This window comes from Acanthisitta chloris, unplaced genomic scaffold (assembly GCF_000695815.1).
Source record: "Acanthisitta chloris isolate BGI_N310 unplaced genomic scaffold, ASM69581v1 scaffold5635, whole genome shotgun sequence".
NCBI lineage: Eukaryota > Metazoa > Chordata > Aves > Passeriformes > Acanthisittidae > Acanthisitta > Acanthisitta chloris.
In genome coordinates this window covers 114,157-140,677 of record NW_008673412.1, presented here as the reverse complement: position 1 = coordinate 140,677, position 26,521 = coordinate 114,157, and the positions used below count along the sequence as shown (strand labels likewise).

General features: G+C 43.1%; 1 protein-coding gene across 1 annotated transcript in view; it reads right to left on the bottom strand.

Moving 5' to 3' along the window:
* LOC103802485 (type II inositol 3,4-bisphosphate 4-phosphatase-like) overlaps positions 1-26,521 on the bottom strand; it is a gene marked incomplete at its 3' end in the record, with an annotated part of 78,159 nt that overhangs the window by 8,846 nt on the left and 42,792 nt on the right. The window contains exons 5-9 of the mRNA XM_009074966.1: positions 14,255-14,305; positions 10,800-10,879; positions 8,366-8,477; positions 6,489-6,561; positions 768-915 (exon numbers count right to left, since the gene is read on the bottom strand). Of these exons, the coding sequence (XP_009073214.1) occupies positions 768-915; positions 6,489-6,561; positions 8,366-8,477; positions 10,800-10,879; positions 14,255-14,305 (464 nt within the window). The remainder of the gene's footprint in view (positions 1-767; positions 916-6,488; positions 6,562-8,365; positions 8,478-10,799; positions 10,880-14,254; positions 14,306-26,521) is intronic.

Genomic DNA, 26,521 nt, shown 5'->3' with positions numbered 1-26,521 from the left:
AGAGTCAACATCTTCATCCATATCATCCACTGCCATCGGTAGAAGGCAATGTTTCCAAGGAAGCCCTGGTCTGCTTCAAATAATTATTTTTTTCCCACAATTTTCTCAGCACAGCTCGCATGGATTCAAGGACAGGCTGCCAGTTCAACCACTGCACAGGGAATTTGGCCCTACAAAGGACTTTGGGACCCTTGTGCCCCTTTTTTTCCCAGGCCATACATATTGCAATGATTCCCAGATGTCCCTCCTGGTTGCAAGGCCAACCATGAACAAAGGTTTCAAACTCACATTACTTTGGCATCCTTTTCTTATGCCAACTCATTTACACTAGTGAGAGGAATGGGATTTTGATCCTCACTGCTCCTGCATTAACTACAAACTTCTCATTTTCCATTGCTTGGGCTATTCACACTGCACAGACACAAAACCAAACACAGCACAATGTTGTTCCTCCACTTGTCATGTGCTGATCCTTTACAACACATCCACTTTTCAGACATTGTCACCCAAATGTTGACACTCACAGGTTTAAATCCCTGACCACACTGGCACAGTTGACTGCTCAGAATGTATGAAATAACTGGAGCCCTAAAATTCCCACCCAACCAATCCTGCTGCTCAGTTACAGCTGGAAATTCTTAGCCAGAGACATCACTATATTTTGCCCATTTCATGCTACAAACTAATATTTTTAGCTCTACACTTGCATGATTCCAACTCAGACATGTAAAATTTAGCATTTACTGTTGCTGCCTTTTCTTCCTTACCTTCTCATATCCTCCTTGATGTGCAGATTTATTAGCTCTCTGGGGACATGGAAAGAGAGAGTGGTCTCAGCCATCTGCTCCCGGATCCGCATCCACTTGTTGTCAGAAGTTGGGAATCTGTACAACTTACAGACTGGGTTTTTCAGCACTGCCGAGAGGAAAAATTATATCATTGCTTTCCTGTGGTTTTATGACTCTTGGAAAATTTATGACAATGATTTCACACAAATATAATACATTATTCCCCCCCTTGCTTACAGAATTAATTTTAGAACTATTAAAATTCTATTAAAACCATTCAATTTGTATTTAACTTATTATACCAGCATGTGCAGGACAAACCAGTACTAGAACAGCAGATAAATCACAATTTAGCAGCATAGTAGGTAACCTGTGAATTTAGCATTTCAGTGTAGTGAGAATGGAAATTATACTCTTGTTTCTTATGCTGAAGATGTAGTTAGGGAAAATAGAATGCACAAACTAACAAGGAACTCACATCCAGACACAGCATCACTTACCACCCACCAGGATCACTCACACTGCTAATACACCAAGTGAAACACAGCTCAGAGTTCAGCTGTGCCTGATGCATCTGCTCTGGGATGAGCACACACAGATGTCACTGGCACAAACAGAAGATGTGCATCTGCAGTAAGGGAAATTTGGCTGTTGACATGGTCAAGAAGGTTCCATGTCAGAGTTGCCTTGATCACTGATGTGGTCAGGAGACTGTCACAACATCAAAATGAGGGTAACAGTCCTGTCAAGGTGTTCCACACACTGTTCTCAGATGCCTATTGGAGCCTGACATGGGAAAGTCATGGTCCTTGGTGTCTGGGAAGATTCTGCTTAAAACTCACCATGCTTTTTGATGTTAAAGTTCTCACATGGTGCTACATTTCCATTCAGGTCTTACAATGATGCTCTATAATAAAGGTGGGAAATTTCTACTTTCTCTTTTCCATTTTTCCTTTTTTTTTTTCTTCACCCTCCTCTTATTTTCCAGCAAGAGCAAATAGAGAAAAAGCTGAGAAAGAAAAAGTTCTGTCTGACTACTTTGATAGGCTTACTTGGAGACAAATGATTGCCATCTAACACACGCATCCACTGCTCCCTGACTCGGAATGGCTCGGGACAGCCATCCAGACCCTCCAATTGTGCCTTTCCATCAGCCTCCTGGAAAAGTTGCCTTGCAGCAGGTTCCCATTGATCTGCCTCCCAATGGTCCATAACTCACAGGGATTCATACCCCATCTGTGCCATGAGGAAACTGTGGCTGTCAAAATGACATCCCCAATAGAAATTTCAACTTCACAACTCACTGCCACCGTTAATGCTTCGACAGGCTGATTTACAGAGAATGGAATACACAGACCCAGTCATGAAAGACACACAAACTGCCTTGTCTACATAATTAAACTGGGTTTTTTTGAACAGAAGTCCTTTAGGAAAGGTCTAAAACAAGACCAGAGATTCAAAGGTATCTGTAACAAACCCATCGCTGGCAACTCCTAAAGAAAGGAATGTTGTGACTAATCATGCTTGAGGAACTGAAGATGTATTGCTTTCCATTCTCATCACTCCACTGAGTGGTCATTAGTCTTCAATGAAAAGCTGGAAGCCTTTTCAGAGTCATCTTGCCTTTACTTATTAGTGATTTTACTTTCAACAGCTAAATTCTGCCTTGGTGTGATGAAATCAGCCTAAGAGATGCTCGATTAGCTATGCAATATGAGTAACAGCATCTTTTCTTTACTACTAGCACTCAAAAGACTTAATGTTCACGCATCTTTTCCTGCACTTTTACAGCCTGAGAAGCCTCAGCACACAGACCTCACTACTGGCCACTACCAAATTAAGCTTCTCCAAGTGCTGTGCCCATGATGAACTCACATCCCTCGTCCTGACTTCCTTGTATCCCCTGATTAAGGTGTGCTGCAATGCATGTTTCCTATTTTCCTCTTTCCTGAGATTCTTCTAACTAACAAAATCAGTTTTGTCAATGATATTAAAAGCCTCTGCCAATTCACAGAGCAGATATAAGGCACCAACCATCTCCCATTAACAAGACAGAGAAGGTAAATTTTCACGTCAGGAAGAGCTCAAGAAACTAGGGGCTAATTCAGGCCTATTCTTAAACAGAAAAGTGCGAAAACAAATGATAATTTGGGGCTCGGTTTGTTTTCTCTGCTCACTAGGAAGCAGCTGGTGTGTGTCCCCAGGACATTTCAAACCATGAAGCCCCAGACACCAAAGACTTTTCTTTATTTTACCTTTTCTTATCTACTTCCTAAGAGGCTTATCAACGGATATTTTTTCCAAGAACACCCCTTAAATTTGCAGTCAGAATACATTGAAAAATCCTCATTTATCTGTGAGAACCTAATGCACAAATGTAGCTGCACAATCTCTTTCCTCTCATCTCCCCATTGCCACCAGCACAGGAGAGATGCAAAATGAATCAGAAAACCTGTCAGGACCAAAGTTGTGACTTTTATCTTTGTTAGAATTATTAAACTAGTCTCCAGGCTCTACCTAAATTTTCAGGCCTTTGATTCAGGTCTGAGTTTTCAGATGGGAATAATCTCAGGTATGCTGTAAGTTTTCAAAACTGGTCAAAACATTTCTCCATGGGTTTGAGCACGAAATTTCATTTACAGACTCAGGAAAATTTTTCACAAGGAACCCAAACAATTCCAATGTGCAGCACTGAGATGGTCAATAAAAGCTGCACAATACTTGATGCTTTCCTGAAAACAGAACTGCTGAGGTCATGTGATGCCACAAAAATCTCAGCTCCCAAATCCAACAATAATTCCTGTCTAATTACAAGGTGTCTCAAACAGAATCCAGGAAGGCATGGAAAACCAACAAACAGTCAGAATGGCAAGACTGAGTTTGGCTTTTATAAAAAGTAGTCATAAAAATGAGACCAAGTTTCATAAAGGTAAATCCTTTCCATATGTAGACAGTGATCGTGAGAGATATTGAAACAAAATCCACATGAACTGCAGTGGTTAAACCAGAGAAAACCTTTTTGAATAGCTTTTCTCTTGAGAGAAACCCAAAAGCCAATGCCATATATTTAACCATCCCCATTTGTGGACATTCTCATTTTCAAATGTGAAGACCTCTGTGCTTTCTATTCCATGCAATATCCTCACACTGCTTCCCCTGGGAGGAAAATATAAAAAATGATAACAGATTGAATCTTCTGTTTTATTTTTGTTCCCTATTGAACACAGATCAAAGCATATTGCAGCCATATACTAATTTACTGACAGTGTTCCTATTTATATCTTCCTTTGCAGCAGAAGTGTATTATGCATTTTACCTCAGGAAGAATAATTCCAGCTTAATTTTTGCTTAATTTCAATTACTTTTATTCTCTTTTTTTATTCTACAGCATGATTTGTTTACATGCAAACAACCGGCAAACTCTCCTGCATTACAAATAACCGACTGAATTTTGAGACATACATTCAGTCTCTGGGGGAGAGAAATGGAATAGTGATAAGGCTCTGAAATACTCCACTCATTGCCACTCACTCAATAAGCATCTCATAACTCACTCGAGGGCTGTGAGCTGCCTATATTGAGATGTAAATTCCAGCAGAATGCCAATGTGCAGCCATGCCCACAGGTCTGAGCTCCACACTGGGGTTTTTTCAGTTCCATCATTCTGAAGGGCTGATAAACAGCAAGAAGCAGAAAGAATCAGAAAGCTCTGCAAAAGTTACACGTGTACTAACTATCTGTGTGTGTGGAATACAAACTGCTGTGGCTTGTTCTGGCTGCACACAGCAAGGAAAGGAGAGCAGGCAGTGCTGGTGTTACCAGTTTGCCTGACACACCTACCACAGTGCTGCTCTTTGCTCCTTGCCCTGCAGTCCTGTTTTCCACTGCCCCTGATTGTGCCACACAGTAATTTGTCTGGCTTAAACTGACTCAAACAAAGCCAGGTTGGATGATCCTTCGATGTCAGCTCTTCCTATCATTGTGAAGCAGAATTCACCAAGTGTTGGATTGTTCACCCACTAATAGGGAAGCTGGGTTTGGTTTAGACCGTCGTGAGACAGGTTAGTTTTACCCTACTGATGATGTGTTGTTGCAATCTGCTCTGGTGGGAGGTGTCCCAGGGCAGAGGTTGGGGCTGGATCACAGAATCAAACAGGTTGGTAAAGACCTCCAGGATCATCAAGTCCAACCCTACCGTGGTCACTAGACCATGGCACTAAGTGCCACATCCAGTCTCAGCTTGAAAACCTCCAGGGATGGGGAATCCACCACCTCCCTGGGCAGCACATTCCAATGCCTGAGCACTCTCTGTAAAAAATCTCTTCTAATATCCTAAACCTGGAACCAGTGCCTGGGACCAGCAGGAAGGTGGAGGCAGTGCTGGGGTGAGCCGAGAGTCACAAGCACAGGAAACAGACTGAAGAGTAAATATATATCGGAACAAACTTCCTGTGACTGCAAACTCTTTCCAATATCCTGCAGCTCTGTCACTGCTTGCATTTGTCCCTGCAACTCTGTCATTCCTTGCACATGGCCCCACAGCTCTGCTCCTTCCCCTCAATTCTTTAAAATAATACCCAAAAAATTACAAAAAAACCCTCCATGGTATGTTTCACTTTGCCAACCCTAGTAAAGTTGGGTGGGCTCCAAGAAAAGCCATAAATAGATGCCTAGAGATGCAAGATACTCTCCCTGCCTCCAGCTATTTCCAGCTCAGGAATTCCTGGACCCAGATGTAGTCCCTGTACATTCAGCAATCCTCAATTACCACCTTTCCCACAAACATATCTAGTCTCACAGTGACCACGTGCAAAGAAATAGCAGTTGTGAAGAAGAAATTTTCCCCTGCTTCTCTTCTAGACTCAATAAGTCACAGACAAAAATTGCAGCATTCATACATCCAGGGAAAAAACTGAATTTTGGGGAGTTTCTACTGCTTCCTTCAGACTGCAAAGCTAGTCAATAAGTCTGTCCTATCAGAGAAGTCATACAAAAAGTTCCAGTAAAGGTTTTAAAACTTGAGTAATATTTCTCCTCAACTGTGTGCAGCAAACGCACAGAATTCCTGACAGTGCTGTGGTTTCAGATGACCCATATAACTTATTCCTGACACTGTTACTGCAGAGTAATGGAGATTCATAAACTTGGGCTAATAAAACTTTTATGGTGCAGCATATCAGCATGTCATATTTCTCAGCCTAATGAAAGAGAAAGATCTGGTTTAACACCACACACTCAAGCCCAGAGTTGACCGAGAATTGAGAATGCCTTGCCAAGAGCTCCTTTCACTTGGGACATAGAGCTCCAGATCAAACTGAAATTGCCTCTTCATCAGCTGAGAGAGAGATCGATTCTCCAGGGGTTCAGCAACAAATAATGCATAATTACTTAACAGAATGCCATGCAATGACATGACACACACTTCAGAGGTTAATTCCATGCCCTGTCACTGAGAGGCTGGAAAATCACTGAGTGGTGAAGATGTAAGGAATGGAGATTTTAGCACTTCAGAAAGTGCAAGTGACATACAGTTCCTCACATTTCTCAGGCAAATGATACCATCAAATATGTATGAAACACTAAAATACTGAGCTTACACATCTGTGCAACATCTGAGGAGCCTTTTACAGAATCTCTGTGATTTCTGCAGGGTCTGACAGCGTGACAACACTCCTCTTTTCCAGCTGTGAGGATACTCACCTGCATTTAGCGAGGGCAGGTTGTCCTTCCCACCAATGCCTTCGGAGGCCAAACACTCCCGAACCAACGCACACTGCAAAAGAGATGCAAACACAAATGGGACACACTCAGGTGCCTGCAGGAAACCCACAGCAGTTTATAAACTGCAGGCTGAAAACCAGCGCTTGAGGATGCAACTTCCCAACTCATAATTTACATTTTTATATTCCTGTTCCAATAGATTGCAACACAATCAGGATTATAGCAGAGAAAATAACAAAACAGGATCAGCTATTCCATAACAAACAGAAAGATTCCCTACCAATACAACAGCAGAAGTGTCAAGAGGTGTTAGCAGTTTGGATTAAGTAAGTTTTAAATAAAGCACTTAGAGTTTCAAACAAGTTTTGACAGGTTTTGTGCTTTCAAAGAGGTTTCTTTGGGCTAGGCAGTTTTTCACATGCAGTGTGAGAAAGCACTCCATGAATTTTTAAACAAGGGAGAAGTAGGAACCACAAAAAGTCTTTAAAATGTGCTCGTGGTTTGCGATTAAAGTAATTTGTTATATAAGTGAACTGGAAGATTTCTTTGATAAGATTTTAGCAACTTTTCAATATCTGAAGGGCCTACAAGGAGCTGCAGAGGGATCTGTGTTAGGAGCTGCAGGGACAGGACAAGGGGCAATGGGTTCAAACTGAAGGAGGGGAAGTCCAGGTCAGATATTAGAAAAAAATGTTTTGCTCTAAGGGTGGTGAGACCCTGGCCCAGGTTGCCCAGGGAGGCTGTGGTTGCCCCAACCCTGGCAGTGTTCACAGCCAGGTTGGATGAGCCTTGAGCAACCTGCTCTGGTGGGAGGTGTCCCTGCCCAGGGCAGGAAGATCCCTAAGGTCCATTCCAACCCCTAAAATTCTATGATTAGTGTAGAAAAAAAAAAGTATAAGAAATTTATGGAAAAATCAACTGGTGTATCCCTATGTTAAATGTACTAGGAAGGATATTCTTAATGCTCCTCCTCCCTCCAGCCTGAAAAAACCCAGAGAGCCTCTCAGGGTGACAGAGAGAGAGACATGATGTACTCTCTACTCACTTATATCTAGGACTGAATTTAACCATCACCTTCCTCTTCCAGGGGGAATTCCCTGCACGTAGTTCATCTAAGCAGTTAGCAAACCTAATTCAAAGCTTATTCCTTTGAAGCAATTTTATAATTCTCACAATTGCATCCTCACTAGAACATATAAACCAAGACTAGGATGCAACTGATTTGTACAAACCCGGGACGCTGTTAAAGCCCAGAGAAAATGCATCTGTCACGAGGCTAGTCTCTCTTGACAAGTTTTGGAACCCCCAGAGGAAGATGCTATTAAAGCCTTCTGGCTCCCCCAGGCTAGGCACAGCTCATTAATTACATCTCAAATAATTGTGAGGAGTCTCAGTCCACATCTTGAAATGGAAGAAAAGCAAAATGAAAGAGGAGGCTGAAAAAACAGCTCATGGTGAAAGTTTTATAGTTCAAAATCAGAAAGATTTTGCTGTGTTTGTTGGCTGCTTTGGAACTGCTCCCACTCACCTGTGGTTTTAAAAGGGCACTAAAGTCCTCTGAAATTAATGATGAAAAGAAGGTGTAAAACCTGTTCTCAGAATTTGACCCCAAAGCAGATTAGTTTGGCTGAGCAGAAAACACATGGAAAACAATGTCCCGGTCTCAAAAAGCTCAGGATAGAATATTACTCTGTACATTTACACGACAAGTTATTTTTAGTTTAGGTAGATTCAGTGTACATAGCACTTCACGCTAGACATTAATTAAGTCCTTAACCCAATTTGGAATGAGTATTTTAGACATCTGGTACTGGTGATCATTCCAATTAACTCTGTGCCATGAACCAAACTTGTACCTTCTGATCCTGGTTATCTGCTGTGATGTGGTCAGTGTCCCCATCCTCCAGCTCCCCCATCTTCACAAGGTTCACCTCAATGGTGCCAACTGCTTTTCCACCATCAGAAGTCCTGGGGAAAAAAAACAACCCATGACATAGAGTTAAATTGTTTCAGTAAAGATATTGCAGTAGAGGTTTAGTCCTCTCTCCATTCTCTGTAGATGCTGTTCCCTGTATTGAATTAATTGTTGACCATCATAAACCAAATGCTAACAATGAGGCAAATTCTTTTAGGCACTGGAAGTTTTAATCACCAAAATGAGGACGGGCAGGTGCTACAAATGCTGGATGAATCCATGAACATTGCCCAGTGTGCATTCTGTGGACCATCAGAGAAAAGGCTGCAACACTGCACCAATACTGGGGAGCTGTAATCTCTCTGTGCACTGCATCACTTTGTTTTCTAAGTGAATACACTGCATCATATAGTCAATATTAAGAAATATTCTCCTACTGAATGAGGATTTTGTTTTATTCAACAGCCCATTTCATTTTGCTCATCATCACAGAACTGAGGAAGCTGGAAACAAGTGGCACTGCATTACCAGTGCAGAATGAGACAGTCCAGGCTACAGAAGGCAGTTCTGGTTCTGGGAATTTCATGTTGGAAACTGCAAGCCCAAGTCTCTAGGAACTAAATTCCTCTGCCAGCAGCAGTTGTGTACATGGTCAGCAGGGAAGCAATTCTGAAACTTGACCTGTGGGTGCTTTGGTGAGTAGCTATAGGTGCAAACCTCTGCCAGAGACTCAGCCACCAGTGCAGGGCACCAAAACACAAAACCTCTGCAAAACAAGTTTTTAACTTGTGCCCCTGTTCACTCCTAGGGTACACTGGTGGGAAAAGGGAAGAAGAGCAGTTTGCCAGCAGTAAGGAATTGTGGATGTATGTCAGCTCTCCGCAAAACAACTGACAAATACAAGAATATTCCTTTAAAAACAGTTTTCTACTGTCCCAGTGTACCTCAGAAAGACAACGGCCAGATATAACTGAAAAATATGGAAAAAACCTCCAACAAAACAGTTAAAAAGTAACCAGAAAATTCTATAATTACACTAATATTTACAGGGCAAACACAGACCTATTTCTGGCTCCCTAATCTGACAAAGGAGTATCTCAGTCCCAGGCACTCCCTGGTAAACATCCAAAGTACAGCAGTGAGAATTAAGAGCTGCATGGTCTGACAAGTCCCTTGGTATATCCTCTGTCCTCCTGAGAGGTGCTAACAAAATAGGGTGATTAGAGGAATGGATGCTTAAATTAGTACACTGCTCTGGTTAAGCTGTCTTTGAAGAAATGTGGATATTTTCTGCAGCTGAAGAGTCATAATCTGGAAACAATTCCACATTGAAAGTTAGGATTTTTTTCTCTTAAAAAAAATCCAACTAACTATAAACCTCCATTTCATGTACCTGCAAATTGACTTCAATGGGTATAATATTTGTCTTGTAGTGTTAGCTGAACAACAAGGACATACAAGACCAAAAATATCAACTAAAAGCAACTCTGTTGTCTATTGCTTATGAGTTATCCAACAAATTAGATGGGCTAGGTACAAAATACTTATTCTGACTCTTTACATTCCATCAATCCCTGTGGCACTGTCAGAGGAAATCCTACAGAGCAAGTTCTCAGGGTGTCAGTCAAGGAGGCAATGTTTGTCCCAAAGAACTTGAGACAAGGTGAATTCCAGTTAGAACAGACTCCTGGAATCACTAAGCTCCTATCATACTATAAAATCACCAACCTTTTCTAATCTGGCACATGGTAAACTCCAGCTCAAAGGGTTGGTAATTCATTTTGACTTTGCCCACTGTAGAATAAGAAGCAGTTCAAGTTGATAGCTAATATATCTGATGTAATATGGAGTTTCAAACACAGTCAAGCAGCAACCACAGAATAGTTTACTTTGAAAAAGGCCTTCAAGATCATTGAGTCCAACCATTAATCCAGCACTGCCAAGCCCACCACTAGAACAGGTCCCTAAGTGTCACATCTACACCTCTTCTGAACACCTCCAGGGATGGTGACCCCCTCCCTCCCTGGGCAGCTGTGCCAATGCTCAATGACCCTTTGTGGGAAGAAGTTCTTCCTAATATCCAGTCTAAATCTCCCCTGCTGCAACTTGAGGCCATTTCCTCTTGTCCAATCGCTTGTTACCTGGGAGAAGAGACCAACCCCCACCTTGCTACAAGCTCCTTTTGGGTAGTTGTAGAGAGTGATAAGGTGTCCCCTGAGCCTCCTCTTCTCCAGGTTAAACACTCTAAGCTCCCTCAGCCTCTCCTCAACTGACCTGTGCTCTAGACCCTTCACCAGCTCCACTGCCTTTCTTCAGATGAGCAATGCCAAGGGGTTAACAACTCAACATGGTTTACAGCAGAGGAAAACACTTACCTCAGGGTGAGGGTTAACTGCTGCTCCTTTGACTTTACCAGATCTCCTACCCTAAAAGTCGCACAGCCCAGGAAGCTTCGCTACAAATCAAAGCAGAAAGAAAATAAAACACTGCCATTACTTTTTTTTGATCATTACTTTTTCTGGTCTCACATTTGGAAATCATTTTGGTACCTAGAGAAATATTGCATTTCAATAGAGCAGTTTGACTATCCAATAGAAATGTTTTATGCACCTGTAGTATGATCAGCAGCAAATGGCTAAAACTCTGGTTTTATGGGCAGGAACCCTTCCCTTTTCCATCAGGAACAGCCTGACAACCTGACAAAACAACAGGTTGTAAGATGTATAGTCACAGGAAAATTTGCATTCAGTACAAACATTTGCAATTCACATCTTCTTTCTATACTTCTAATTTCTAGATGACAAGAAATGCTGCTTCTAGTGTTTTACAAGTTGTTCTTGCCATGGTTTTTGCCCAAGCCTTCAGCACTACCATCTCTCTATTCCCACTATGAATGTACTTGCTAAGAAGGTATTTTTAAAGTGAGTTCTGTGCAAGTTTAGTTACAGAAATGTTGCATTTCTCCAGCTCATGGCAGTGTCTGTAAGGACTAGTGTCCTGTATTTCCACTGTAAGGTAAACCAGTTCACTGCAGCACAAGTGCTAATCATACTAGAACACCTAAAGTCAAGCTAAGCTATACTACTGCATCTTTTCCATCTATCCAAATCACCTTCACAAATCAAGAAAACAGTGCAAAGAGGAAAAGGATTAAATCTCCTTTTGCATTTTGGTTAGTTTTAAACCTCTGCTCATCTGCTGTACCTTGCTAAAATCCCATTTGGTCAACTATGCCAACAGCAGAATTCTTGCCTTGGGAAAGAAATGTCCAGGTCCCTCTGGATGTCCCATCCCTTCCCTCCAGCTGTGGCTGCCACACACACTTGGTGTGGTCAGAGAACTTGCTGAGGGAGCTCTGAGCCCACAGTAAGAAGTACACAAAGTTGGGGTGTTTTACTACATTATACTGATTTTGCTCTACTGCTGGAATGGCAAAGTAAAATTCCAGGCTAAATCATATCCATTCCTGGATATATAAATTAAAGAAGAAGCAGGTTGACTGAGTCAACACAAGCTGCATGCAGAGAGCAGCTTTCCTCTTCAGGGAGAAAGAGAAAAGAATTTGTTGCTATGGAGAAGCAAAACTTCCTCTAGTAAAAACTACCCTTCAGCCTGTTTTCCTCCAGGAGAGCAGCTGCATATGGAGTGTCTGTATGTGAACAGCAAAGTTGCACACTGAGATCGGTTTTCTTCCCTATAGAATGTCCAGTTCAAACCACAGTTCTGAAATGAGGTCAGCACCAACCCTGAGCTCCAACGTGGTGAACTAACTCGTGGGCTATGGCTTGTTCCTATCAACAATGCAGGCTCGGACTGTGTGCTTTTGTTGGTGCTTAAGTAGCAAAGGACTAGAGACAAGTTTAGAGTTCAGGGAAGGCTGGAAAACAGTGGATTTGGGAAGTGATGAAGTAAGGAAGGAAAAATACCTGTAGAAAAAAGGCCTGGCAGTGTTCACAGCCAGGTTGGATGAGCCCTGAGCAACCTGCTCTGGTGGGAGGTGTCCCTGCCCAGGGCAGGGGTTGGGGCTGGATCATCTCTAAGGTCCATTCCAACCCCTAAAACTCTGTGAATCTATAATATATATTGAGAAAAATACCACAGCTGTGCAAGTAAAGATCACAGTTAGCTTTCACTGCCAAAATGAGATGTCCCTTTACAAGACACCCAGGTGCAGCCCGTGGTGATGCACAGCCTAGTTAGAGTGACCACAGACAGTTCTGCCTCCCTTTAGATCACTCCACATGGCATTGCTTCTTCAGTAAGACTCCATAGTCACATGACTTGCTCAGGGTGTTCATCTTCTTCCAAGAGCAGATCTTTCTAGTACAGTAAGCAGCAACCCCCAGCAGTGTCTGTCTGACAGCATTTACTCTGCCTGATTCTGGCATTTCATGGCATTTGAAGGCTTGTATGTGAAACCTGCCCACGTGGAGAGGGGGAGAGGGACATCTGGAGGGAAGCTGATAGAAGGTTGGGTCACCCAGGGCTTCTTCCTGCAGCAGAAGAGAACTAGGAATGCATTTAAGCATCCTAAGTCAGAGTCCTCAGGTGATCAGGGCCAAGAAGCAAATACACTACTGTGTTCTACAATCTAAGAGCTTTGGCCACTGTACCCACTAACCATCTCTGAGTGTCCTATCTAGTTCTCCAGGGGCATGAAATTAAAAGTGAAGAATTTTATCAACTTAAAACATGCTACTTATTTTTCTGTTTCGTATTTTTGTGCTTATTTAAAATAAAACTGTCTTTGCCTGACAATAAAATTAAGAGCTTTTTGCAAAATCAAACAGAAATTTAAATGATCCCATGACCCAAATGAAGAGAGTTATCTAATGTGCAAGGGGTTTAACCTCAGACAATACCTTTTCCATACTGATTTAGATAGAAATATTCTGCCCTGGGGCCTGAACTGGCAGACTACAAACCAATCCAGCTTTGCACACGTGACTTGGAGAGGCTGGAAAAGAAGGCTCTAAACAGAATTGCTGCTGTAATGCTAATTGCAGAGTAATGCTCCTGTGTAGTTTGGTGAATAATCTCAGCTAGCCAAAAAAGTCTCTATAATGGCTATATGAAAAGTTGAAACACATTGATTATTTCACTAAGATTGAACCTGCTCCCAAGCTATAGATTTTTCAGACACTAACTGAAGACCTGAAATCTATGCCAAGAGAGCCCTGGTAAGGCAGAAAATTCACCACCTTAGGCTAAAAGCTTAAACCCCAGTTGTTTTACCTGTGTGCAGACACAGATCTGACACCTGCACCAGATGGTGTTTGCCTGCTATTCAGCCCTAGCAGGACCAACATCTCCCAACCCCACAAGATGTCCATATTAGGGAGGTTTTAGCCTTCTCAGACCCACAAATGACATCCCAATACCTTTGTCAAAAGTTCTACAGATCTACAATATAAAAATAAGTCCTCTATATATCACCAGAGGCAACTCCTCTGCAAAGCAAAGCAAAGGCAACTCCTACTGCAGAACATTTCATACCCTGCAGGTGCAGACCACAAGGTGACAGGTCAGGCTCGTTGAGGCAATGCCATTCCAAGCTCTCAGTCTCATCCAGATTGCTCATCTGGCAGGAGAAGACAGTCTAGATGGTTGTGCTTCCTCAGGATAACCTCAGTTGGAAAGGGTTTTCAACAAAGATGTGAACAGGATTCCATCAATCCCTGAGACTATCACTCCTACATTTATTCTTTTATTCATTTAACTCAACTTCAGCTATCAAAAAAAAGCCTGTGAGCTGCTGGGGATCAGGGGGTATATGTGTCTGCTGAGGAGGAGCAAATACAAATACCAATCAGTGAAAGGAGTTGCTTACCCCAACATCTGCCCTTGGCTCCTTGTGATCAGGTAAGACACTGGTTTGGACCTGAGAGAGGAAGGGGAAAAAGGCAAAGGAACATGACTTTTTGTTGTTACTTTCCAATATATATAGAGAAAGAAGTGTGCATGCATTTCTTTCCTCATAACATTTTGGAGATAAACTCTGTGTGTGTACATATATATAAAATTTAATAACAACTGACTGATAATTTAGGCTGGTTCCAGTGGAGAAAAGTTTTTCACCACTACCCATTCATCAGTCACTCTGAACTTGGCTGGTTCTCTAAAGGGAGAGGCTGTGCTCAGTTGTTCCTTTCCTAAAATCAGGCTCTTTGGCTCTAACTTGAATGACAGAACTCTTCATCTAAAGGCAGTACCTGGAACCAAGGTTTGCAACCATAAATGAAAGAGCACAGTGCATTGAAGGTATTTTCTCCACGTCCATCAGTCCCTTTGCCAGCTGATCTGCAGCATCTGATCCCCAGCACAGATCCTGCTCCCCAGTCTCACCCAGGGTATGGCCCTGTCTCCTCCTACCACTAGCTGAGCACCCCTGAGGTGGCAGACACTTGGAGGCATTCACAGAAGGAAAGTCTCTGTATCATTCCCTGCACAGGAGCTCCAGCTGTCCTTGCATTTTCTGCAGGGTGGAGCTACCTCTGTACACAACTACTTCTATTTCACAAGAACAATTTGACTTCCTCTTACTTTTTAGTCCCCGAAACACAGAATGAATTGGGGAATGTGTTTAGGGTCTACAGAATTTTATTGTTGAGTGGTGGTTGAGAACACAGAACTGATCAAACAGTAAATATTAGATAGAAAAAGTGTAAGTAAAACCTCTGTAACAACCTCCTAACATGCCCTGCCTGAGCCAAACCAGCCCATTGGAGTAATGTGCTGGTGAAAGGATTCAGGAACACACAAGGGCAAACGTACTGAGCATCCACATCTGTTTGATCACCTAAGCAACAGATATTCATTTACAGCACAGCCCTCCAAGGACTCATTTTTGGCTTGATTTCCAAGTAAAACTCAAACTCATTTTGAACATCTCTCAGCAAAAGATTAATTTTGCCCATGCCCTCAAATGTGTCCCTCAATTCTCCTACTCTAGCTATAACTTACAACACAAAAAGAAACCCTCATTTAAGAATACATAATTTGAATTGCCTGTTTGCTATTCTAAATACAGTATGATGTTAGAAAGCACCAAAAGTACCACAAGGACTAGACGAAGTAGAGCCACAGCTTTTCCAAGTCAGCTCTTATCCCTTGATTCCCTACAGTGAGAACACTTTTTTCCCCACAAAGGCCTGAAGATAGTAAAAAAATGCTGTAATTAATTTAATGGAGGCCAACATACTTTAGAAATCTGTGGGAGTCCTCGTTTGGATCCAACTTCACAGACAGATTCTACCCAACTCCAAGGCTTGTGGCTTTCTAAATAAAACTACTACAAAATTTTCACCACAACATTTGTACCTAAAATTTACTCTTAAATGCTTCAAGCCACAAATGAAAAGGAAATGACCAATATTTCCTTGGTGGTGGTACCCATCTTACCCCTTTGGAGCTGAGGAAATAACTTAGAGCAGACCTGTTCCTAAAAGACAGTTGGGTACCAATGCCAGGCCAAAAATGCTACTTCAAGATGCTAAAAAGCTGTTCTGTGTCAGCCTCAAAGAGGTAACACCTGCCCCAACACACAAGTGAGGTATTGCCATTTGTCAGTTGTGATGGATATTGATCCAAGAAACACAAGCAAATAATTCCAGAATGAGCCTTCCTTTGATCACTGACTTATAGGATTGGATTTGTGACCAGCAGCAGTTCAGCATCACACAATGTGCACAGGTTTGTGCAGGATCCCAAGGTGTGGCTTAGAGCAAGGGGAAACCCAAGGAATTTCTATACTGATTGAAATCAAGCACACGTTTAGAATCATAGAATATTCATTCCTTCCTCTGCAGGATAAAATCTGAGTTCAGGACAATGTCTGTGTTTTTCTGAGCCAGCAGGGAGGTGGGAAGGGATGCTGACAGCTAACTAACCTGCAGGAGCAGCCTCCCATGTAACAAAACCAGATCTTGTCATTCCAAATGCAATTAAAATGCAGAAACAATTTCTGTTGCCTCTTTGAATACTCTTTGGGTCAGCCACATGTTTGTTTGTTTTCATTGCTCAGGGGGCCAAGGAGGCCAATGGCATCCTGGCCTGGGTCAGAACAGTGTGGTCAGCAGGACCAGGAGGTGATTCTGCCCCTACACTCAGCACTGGTGAGGCCACACCTTGAATCCTGTGCTCAGCTCTGGGTCCCTCAGGTCAGGAGGGACATTGAGGGGCTGGAGCAGGTCCAGAGAAGAGCAACGAGGCTGGTGAAGGGATTTGAGCACAAGTGCCATGAGGAGAGGCTGAGGGAGCTGGGGGTGTTCAGCCTGGAGAAGAGGAGGCTCAGGGGAGACCTTCTCACCCTCTGCAACTCCCTTGTAATCTAGGCTAAATGCAAAATATTTCTGACTGGTATCCATTCCAGTGATTTGGTTTGTAAAATAACAGTTACCCTGTGTCCAGCACAGCTTGTGGTGCAGGGAGAACACCAGTGCACTGCAGAGAGTACGCATGAAACACTGAATTTTCTTTGACTCTCACACAGAACATGCAATGAGCAGTTATCCTTATACTTCCACATTTATCCCAGGCATATCTGTCAAATTTCTCGAGGCATAAATGCTAAATTCAGCTTTAATTAAATGTCCTTTAGTACAAGGCAGTTTTGTGTGATTAAAAAGAGCATTTCTTTGAGTTAGTCATGGCAGTCTGAGCCACACACTGCTAAAGTTCAGAAGATTGAATCATTATCATTACTGAATGTTTCGTGCTGCCCTTAATTAAAGCCTTTGCATTGCAGGTCATCACGAAAGGCCATGCGCAGAAGGCACTCAGGGTTTGCAAACAACTAATGCTAGACCCTTTTCCAGTTACTCTAGATTCACTCCATCATATCCCCAGTGACGTCACTGTACTCACTGCTGTTGGCTGCCCAAATGCTCTGCTGTGTCACCACTGTCACTCGCTCTCGGCATCTCGCGAGCTCTATGTACACACCACACCAAGCAAGGCATAGGATAGAACAGACTGCTGGAAGTAGTCATGGAAAAAGGGACTTTCCTTTCACAGCATCATAGAACAGCTGAGGTTGGAAAGGACCTCTGGAGATCATCTAGTCATAGAATCATAGAATCAACCAGGTTGGAAGAGACCTCCAAGATCATCAAGTCCAACCCTATCGTGGTTACTAGACCATGGCACTAAGTGCCACATCCAGTCTCAGCTTGAAACCTCCAGGGATGGGGAATCCACCACCTCCCTGGGCAGCACATTCCAATGCCTGATCACTTTCTCAGTAAAAAATCTCTTCCTAATATCCAACCTAAACGTCCCCTGGCAGAGCTTGAGTCTGTACCCTCTTGTCCTCCTGCATAACCAACCCCTGTGCACAAGCAGGGCCAAGTACAGCAGGTTGCTCAGGACTTTGTTCAATCAGGCTTTGAGTATCTCCAAGGATGGAGACTCCATAACCTCTCAGTGTAGCTCTGACAGTTGTGTAGGAATATTTATCTGCAGGTGCTCAGGAACAGTGACCATCTGCAGGGAAAGGAACGCTGAGCTCCGCTGACTCAGCCACCACAACTGCCCAGACAGCAGCTATGCACAGTCAGGCCCATCCTCACCACCACCTCGAGCCTGCCAGCACCACCCACCAGGGCCAGGAGCCACTACATTCCTTGGAACTTTCAGTCACAGAAGTTGTAGCTTCACGTGTATGTGCTGGAAGAGCTGGAAATGCTGAAATTGTTACGGATTCTGCAACAACATCAGCTTTCACAGGACAGAACTCATTCCAGTACACACAGCAAATTAATTCTAAAGAGAAGATATTGTACATTCACCAGCTATTTATTGTCATCATATGGATTAGCAATTTGCTAAATAGTTCAACAACACATCACAGTCAGCAAAGTGAAACACTTCCATCAATATTCTGCTGGATGTGTATTATTGGGTGGAGGACAATGCCAACACAACAGTTTTCCAACTCTGGTGCAGAACTGTTTCTAAGAGCCCATAGCAAGCAAGGGACAAAGCCTTTTCCCACAGGTATGCACAGGGCACTGCAGGGACTACAGCTCCAGGGGAAAAGTTGCTGTGCAGAGACCCTAGCACACATTAAAACTGAACTAAAGATCAAAACAAATAAGGGGATCATAAGCTCCATCACCTTTGCTGCAAAGCTTTTGCATTGTTAGAATACATCATGTTTGTTATGTAATAATTACATTAAAAATCAAATATTCTCTATTTCTCTACGATCAATAGCAGGGAAAGTGTAGGGGAAATATGGACACTCCTCTTCCTTCCCAGCTGCCAGTTTATCTGTTTATTCACCTGAAAGCTCAGCAGAGGAGCAGGTGTAGTTGTGCACACTGACACCTTCCCCAGGCAGTGTTTGGTCAGAGTCAGTCACTGTGTGTGCAGCACTCAGTGTGTGCTCACTCCCAGCACACTTAGCAAACAGCAACGAGGCTAATACAAAATACACATCTGTCAGAGTCATCATAAACTGCTTTTCTGTCAGGTTTCTCTACTGCTGAGTATCTGTGTAGGCTGCATCTTCCTGTGCTTTCTAGGGAAAATCCCAACACATGGCACAGGAGAAACACCATGAGATCCCCCCGAGCAAAGACTGAGCCTAACAGAATGGAACAGCTTATGTAGATGCATGACTAGGTGCACAAATAATGTGCAGGAAACCACTACAGCCTTGAGTCTGGTTTATTTTTTACAGCTGGGGCATTTGATCAGAATTGCCTTAAAAAAACCCACCCCACAGTTCAAAAAGAACAGATTCCTTCAGAGCTCTGTCTGCAGTGAGAGATTCCCCAAAAACATCCCAACCCTGCAGCATCCATAGGGAAGCTGGAATGGATCAAGTGAACAGATCAAAACTGAAAATCACAGAGCTGGAAAACACATTTGAAGCTCAGTTATAACAACCTCTCCATGTTTAGATCTCTTCTCTTCCACAGCTGTTCACATAATAAATAACCAACCCTTGAAGGCCAAGTCCCAGGTTTGATTTATCTCTTGGAGTCACAGGAAATAAGAAAAGCTGTCAAATCTATCCATGTAAATCTAAATAATCCTGAATAAGTTCTCAGTGTATGCAGTGAAAAACTGGAAGGAAGGAACTGTTTATTTACCCTGTTAATACAGCACACAGCATGAGCACTGGATTCGATTTTTTAACCTATGTGAAAAAGCTTTATATATTTGTACAGAGAAAGATCTGTCAACTGCAAGGTTGTACAAGAGATTCAAAGTGACAAAGAAAAATGGTCTTTATCATTTAGAGATAATTAACATTTTAGACTTAGCATCATTAAAATTAGATGTTCTTCTGCTACTAGTAATTAATCTGCTCTGCAGTGAAACTTGGGGTACAGATACTCTGCCAGTATCAGCTGCTGCAGAGCATTGCTTCTTAGAGAGAGCAAAGCATGTACTGCTGCACCCAGTTAACCCTCAGTAAGAGCCAATTCAGACCTGTGCTGCAAAGAATTCCTGTTTGGCATGACGAAGGGACATGGAACTGTTGGGGCAAGTCCAGAGGAGGCCACGAAGTTGCTAAGAGCACTGGAGCATCTCCCCTGTGAGGACAGGCTGAGGGAGTTGGGGCTGTTGAGCCTGGAGAAGAGAAGGTTGTGTAGAGACCTCAGAGCACCTTCTAGGAGCTGAAGGGGCTCCAGGGAAGCTGCAGAGGGATCTGTGTTAGGAGCTGCAGGGACAGGACAAGGGGCAATGGGCACAAATTCAAAGAGGGAAATTTAGGTTAGATATTGAGAAGAAGTTTTCCCTGTGAGGGTGGTGAGACCCTGGCCCAGGTTGCCCAGGGAGGCTGTGGCTGCCCCAACCCTGGCAGTGTTCACAGCCAGGTTGGCTGAGCCTTGAGCAACCTGCTCTGGTGGGAGGTGTCCCTGCCCAGGGCAGGGGTTGGGGCTGGGTGAGCTCTAAGCTCCATTCCACCCCCTGAAACTCTCTGATTCTCAATTCTGTGATTCCATGGGTTCACCATCACTCCCCTCCTGCACAGCTTCTAGCAAAATGTGACTTTGCACTGTTGTTTCAGTTTCCAGTCTGTGCTTATGAAGGAACACCTACAAGTGATGGTTCAAGCATTGCAGGGGACAAACACCACTGGTTCTCACTGCAACATGTCTAGCCATGACAGGGAAGTGGCAGAGCACTCTCTGCTCCAAGTCCCTGCAGGGATAAGTGGTGTCTGACCCTTTGCTTGGCTGCTCATTACTCAGCCTGTTCCTTTAAGCTGTTGAATTATTGCAATCAATGGCTGGTAGCAAACTAATGAAGTAGAGGCTTTTCCCTCCACTCACAGCTGATTTGAACAAAGCCCAATCATGTGAAGAAGACTCCTATAGCCTAAATAACTCCTGAATATTCTAGGCACTTCCTCAGTTATAATTTTTCCACAGTAGAATACAACATGCCTGAGGTCTGTAGCCATGACAATCAGCCAATAGGCCTTGCCACTCCCCATCATCATTTCCAGCCATGTCCCCTTCAAAGCCTGTTTCATACTGTGAACAATCTGCAAAATTTGAAGAGTAAGAATCCTCTTCAAAGTGCTTGTGATTCCTGCTCTTCCCTGTGAGATAAAATTCACAGAAGGCAGATTCTAGCTGCTGTCAGCAAGCTACTGATGGAGCTTTCCCAAGCTCCTTTGGCTGTTCCCTCACATGGGCCAGCCAAGCAGGAGCTGTTACATGCTCAGATTGCAATACCTCGGGCTGGTTACTGTGATTCCACTGTCCAAAAATCAGTGAGACAGACTACACAATCCAAAAAAAGCAGCAGCTAACTGCAGCCAAGGAAATCCACATGTTCTGATCGTTAGTATCCCAAAGAATACTCACTCTGGAACGGAGGAGACAACAGGACATAGGAATACACATACAGGCTGTTTAATCACACTTTTCCACCCCCAGCTGTGAATATTGCTCCAGTAAAATGTGACTGTCCGGCAATCTCTCTGAGCAGCTCACTCCCCTGAAGCAGTAGAATATAACCCAAGATCAAGCAGGAGTTTGGGGGGAAAATACCTCTCTATAATGCAAGATTTCAGCACTGCTCACAGGGCCTGAGGCAGCTGGATGGGAAACGAGGAAAAAAAGCCCTAAACAACCTCATTTCCATATGAGCATCAGAGAACCTGTGCCAAAAAACCATGTGAGAGAAGCCAAGGAAAGAACGTGCACTCTAACCACTTCTTTCAGGGGAGACCTGAGAGGCTACATGCCCAGGGCAGTTAAAAGCACAGAGTTGTCTCAGGCACAGCCCAGCAGCTCAGCCACTGCAGTGTGTGATGCACAGCAAACATTGCAGGGCCCATCAGAGATCCACAGCAACATCTCATGTCCAGAGTATGATCTCCTGCACCAAAACTGCAGTACAACTTGTACTTGGAATATCTTGACAAAAACACATTGAAATCCCATGTTGTTCTTCACTGAATAAACAGTATATTTTCAAGTGTGCTAAAAATCTACATTTCATAATTTGTATCTATTTCCATAAAAACTGTATGAAGGGATTTTGCTATGAACTACACTCAACACCATTTCCACTGCTGAGCCAGTCAGTCACAAGAAACAAGGTTTATATTTGTACCTTGTGTTTCCAGCACTCCCAGTTCCTCAGCATGTTGCAGCCTCTACTCAAATGCCAAAAGGTTATTCGCTTGCCAAGCTCAGAAAGCAATCTTGCTGCCATAAGCAAGCCCAGATCTTTCAATACGCTGCAGAAAATAAGCTGAAAAGGATAATTCAGAAGTTCAAATGCTGGGGCAGTCACACCCCTCCCAAGTTCCCTCTGAAGCTGGTGGTGTCCCTCTGCCAGCACCTGATGCATTTCCACCTGGGGCCTTAAGGTCAGTGTTTTGAATGAGCTTTTTTTAAGTGGGAGACCTAAAAGAACTAACCATCAGCACTCACAGCAGCCAAAAATCATCATAAGATTACTGCAAAGAAGTTGAAGATTTTATCCCTCACCCCTTGTTTTAAGGTAACCCCTTAACATGAAGTTTTAAATTTTAAAGGGAACAATTTAGAGCAATTATGCCTAGACAGTCTCAACCCTCTTCTTTTCCCATCGGGTGTCTCCTGCAGGGAATTCTGGCAGAGGATTCTCCCTGCAGTCACACACAGCTGCAGCATCACCAGAAAGAACTTCTGTGAAGGCTTCACATTATTAACATGGATTCCCTACAGTCTGTACCATCCCACAGTGCTCTGGGGGAGATGTTGGAAGCACAGACAGAGATGCATATGAACAAGTAGGACTGGAGTACACACTTTGTGACCACTGCAAGTTTGGAAAGCAATCAAGAGCCTGGTATGACCACTATGAAGAACTGTGAGCAACACAGGGCTGTTAAAACCCTTCTGATCATTTGTTTCAGCGTTTTGCTGTCACAGACACCACATAACACATGGTTGCCCAGGGAGGCTGTGGCTGCCCCAACCCTGGCAGTGTTCACAGCCAGGTTGGCTGAGCCTTGAGCAACCTGCTCTGGTGGGAGGTGTCCCTGCCCAGGGCAGGGGTTGGGGCTGGATGGTCTCTAAGCTCCATTCCAACCCCTAAATTGATTTGGGGTTGAAATGATTTGCAATTTTTTTCTCCTCCCCTTCTGACTGTAAGGTCATTCAAAAAAATGATTGCACTGATAGTTCAGAGTCATTTCCTAATTTGCAGCCCAGCATTATTCCTGGCGAGTTTATACTCATTTGGTCTTCTGCCAACATGGTCTTTCAGCTAAGTAATTATTTTCTGTTCCTCACACTGGGCTCCTGATGTATGAATAAGGAAGGAATTCTATGCCCTCCTGTAGTTCATTTAGTTCAGATAATAAGCCAAGTTTTCCAATACACTATCACACAATAAGGTCTCCATTCCCCAGATCACACTCTCTGTTCCAGTCCTATTCATCCTTCCTGAACACAAATGACCCAATCACTGACAATGACCCAATCACTGACAAAAAGGCCTAATTTGTGTACATGGAAGAGAGTTCACTGTGTTCATCTGGGAATCCAACCTGTTTGTCTCTCTGTGCCACATCAGACTGACTGCTCAGGCTCACTTGGAACCACTCATTTACCTGTGCTGTCCTTCACACGATTAGTTTCTGGTGCATCGAGTCTTTGTTCATCCAAAAAGTTTGTATTAGTAGAAAAAACCAGTCATATACTTAGAGATCATTGTATTCCATCCAGTTTCTACTGTTCCTGACTAAATGCCTCAAAGCAGCTCAATGGGTAAGGAACTGTACTAGCTGGCAAACCCTTTTCCCTTGGGAGAGCTAAGGGAACCTTCTGCACACACCAAGTTTTTGTCTAATGTGTTGAAGCTGATGGACTCTCACATATAAAACCAGAAGAGCAGGGGAATAATATTTTTCAATAAGGATTTTGCTTTTATTCTTAAGAATAAAAGTTTGTTTGTGAGATGTCTGCAAAAAAAAGTTTGCAAAAAGTTTGTGATGATGTTTGCAAACCAGTTGAGGTTAAGCTCTGGTGGTACTGTCTAATGGATGGAAATTCACTTCTACTTTGGGCAACTATGGGTGAAACTGCTCATCAGATTCACTGTGGCCCTTGCAACCTGTAGAACTGCAGCACTGCCATGAGAACTCCTGCTGTGCCCAGGGCTCCCTCGTGCTCACCCACATTGCTAACAATCCAGGCTGGAGGGGAGCAAAGCATTTTCTCACAAGAACCTCCAGAAGATCCTGGGAAAATAAACATTCCCAACTCTCCAAATATAAACACTCCCAACTATCCAAATATAAACATTTCCCAAACTATCTACAAAGAAAAGACGTACAAATTCTTTTTCTTCATTTGCAGCAGCTTTTTTTCTGGGACTAAAACAGTTCAACCTGCACAACTGGAATTACACCCTCAAATATATAAATGCTAAAACAAATAACCTCCTGATCAGCCATCCCAAACCAAACAAACCATCTCTGCTGCTGCTCTGACCTCTGCACAACCTCCCTCTCTTCTCAGATGAGAAAGTGAAGAGCTATTTATTTCTTTGTTAAATACATTCACTATTGGCTTCAGAAGTGGCTCCAGGATAGAAGTCCCATCTCTCTCACCATCTAAATGAGTTTCTGCTTTAAAGGCACAACTAGGTATCACTGTGGGCCTATTCTATTCCGCAGCAGCCTAAACACAGCTCTGTGCTACAAGAGAAGGCAAAAAGCAAATATCACAAAGTCCCTTCTGCTTCTGTCATAACAGACACAGGTTTATGCTAAGAGCACTTCATTTTTCTGCCAGTGATATTACATTCATAGTCACTTCCACATGAAATGCACTGATATTGCTCTCAAGACCATTCTACAGGGAGGATTCTTTTTGAGTTGAAACCAGGCCTAGATAAATCAGCTTATGAAAGACAACTGCATTTTAAATCATTAAAAGTTCTCAGAGAGAACAAAATTAATATTAGAAACTCACTAGAAAATGATCCTACAACAAGGGGAGAAAAAAAGCATAAGCATATTTTAACAGGAATGATTTTATGTCATGCTGATTAGATGACACAGATTCAATTTCTGTCAAAAAAGTCAAAGGAGCAGATACAACTTGCCATAGATTATGTAAATTTGCATAACTTTTAGTGGCTGAGTACAGATACTGCAATGGCTTGAGAAGGTACTTCTGAACACAAGTTGGAGATTCTATCTGCTTCATTAACACACACACACACACAGATTCATGTGTGGAGACCTCAGAAAAACTTTTCAATATCTTAAGAGGCTACAAGGAGCTGCAGAGGGATCTGTGTTAGGAACTGCAATACTAGGACAAGGGGCAATGGGTTTAAACTGAAGGAGGGGAAGTTTAGGTTAGATGCAAGGAAAGTTTTTCCCTGTGAGGGTGGTGAGACACTGTCCCAGGTTGCCCAGGGAGGCTGTGGCTGCCCCAACCCTGGCAGTGTTCACAGCCAGGTTGGCTGAGCCTTGAGCAACCTGCTCTGGTGGGAGGTGTCCCTGTCCCAGGGCAGGGGTTGGGGCTGGATCATCTCTGAGCTCCATTCCAACCCCTAAATTCTGTGATTCTAGGATCTGCATAATAAACTGCACCTAGTCTGTACTTTCAAAAACGTGTTGGTAGACCTCATGGATCAAAGTAATTGTACTCCATCCCAGGACAGAACAGCCTCGCTCCTTCCACACTCAGTACAATCTTCTTCCCTGACACAGGGAATAATTATTCCTAAGAGCAAAGTATTTTAATACATGATGAGTGATATGAATGGTAGTTATACACGTAAAAATATGGTAATCTCTTCAGCTGGAGGACAGGCCCCAATACTGAGCCCTGAGCTGCAGAGCACTCCATGTGCTGACAGGACAGGGTAGTCCTAGTGAATTAATGTCTAGAGGCTTCCCCTTCCACAGCTCACAGCTAAAAAGGAAAAAGATATATGCAACCAAGTGCAGCTGATATGGGAAATCATTTTGTATTCACAGGACATCTTCCAACCCGTGTCATAAATTCTGTACAAATTATTTCAGACCCTCTGCATCAACGTGGCCATTATAGTATGATCATGGAATTATTAAGGCTGGAAAAGACCTCCAAGAGCAGCTCTCCAAACTCAACTATCTTGCAGATTGGCCCTTCAAACAGAAATTAGAAGCAAGGCAAAATCCCACTGGATAGAAAAGTACGAATTTTTATCTAACTAATTCTGGGAAACATTTCAAGACATGAGCTAATTCAGCATCAATATCTAGGCTCATGTTCCCAGCTCTCTAATAAAACCCAAGTAATTTCAAATGGCAAAAAAAAACCACATCTGGCAGCTGAATTGTGCAATTTCATCCAGAAGTAAACCCCAAAACCCCAAACCAAACCACACACACTCAGCCCCTACACAAGTGTTTATGACTCTTGTTTCTTTTGTTAATGAGGAGAGAGAAAGGTCCAGATCCAGGAGCTCACTCTATTTCAAGGCATCATTTCAGCAGCTCTTAAATAGCATTGCCAGCCCAAATGAAAGCACAGGAGAACTTAAAACACAAATGAGAGAGAAGGAATTTTTCAGTTTCTCAGGCAATGTGTTCATCTCAGTGAAAAAACTTCCTTTAGGAAAAGTGACACTGCTA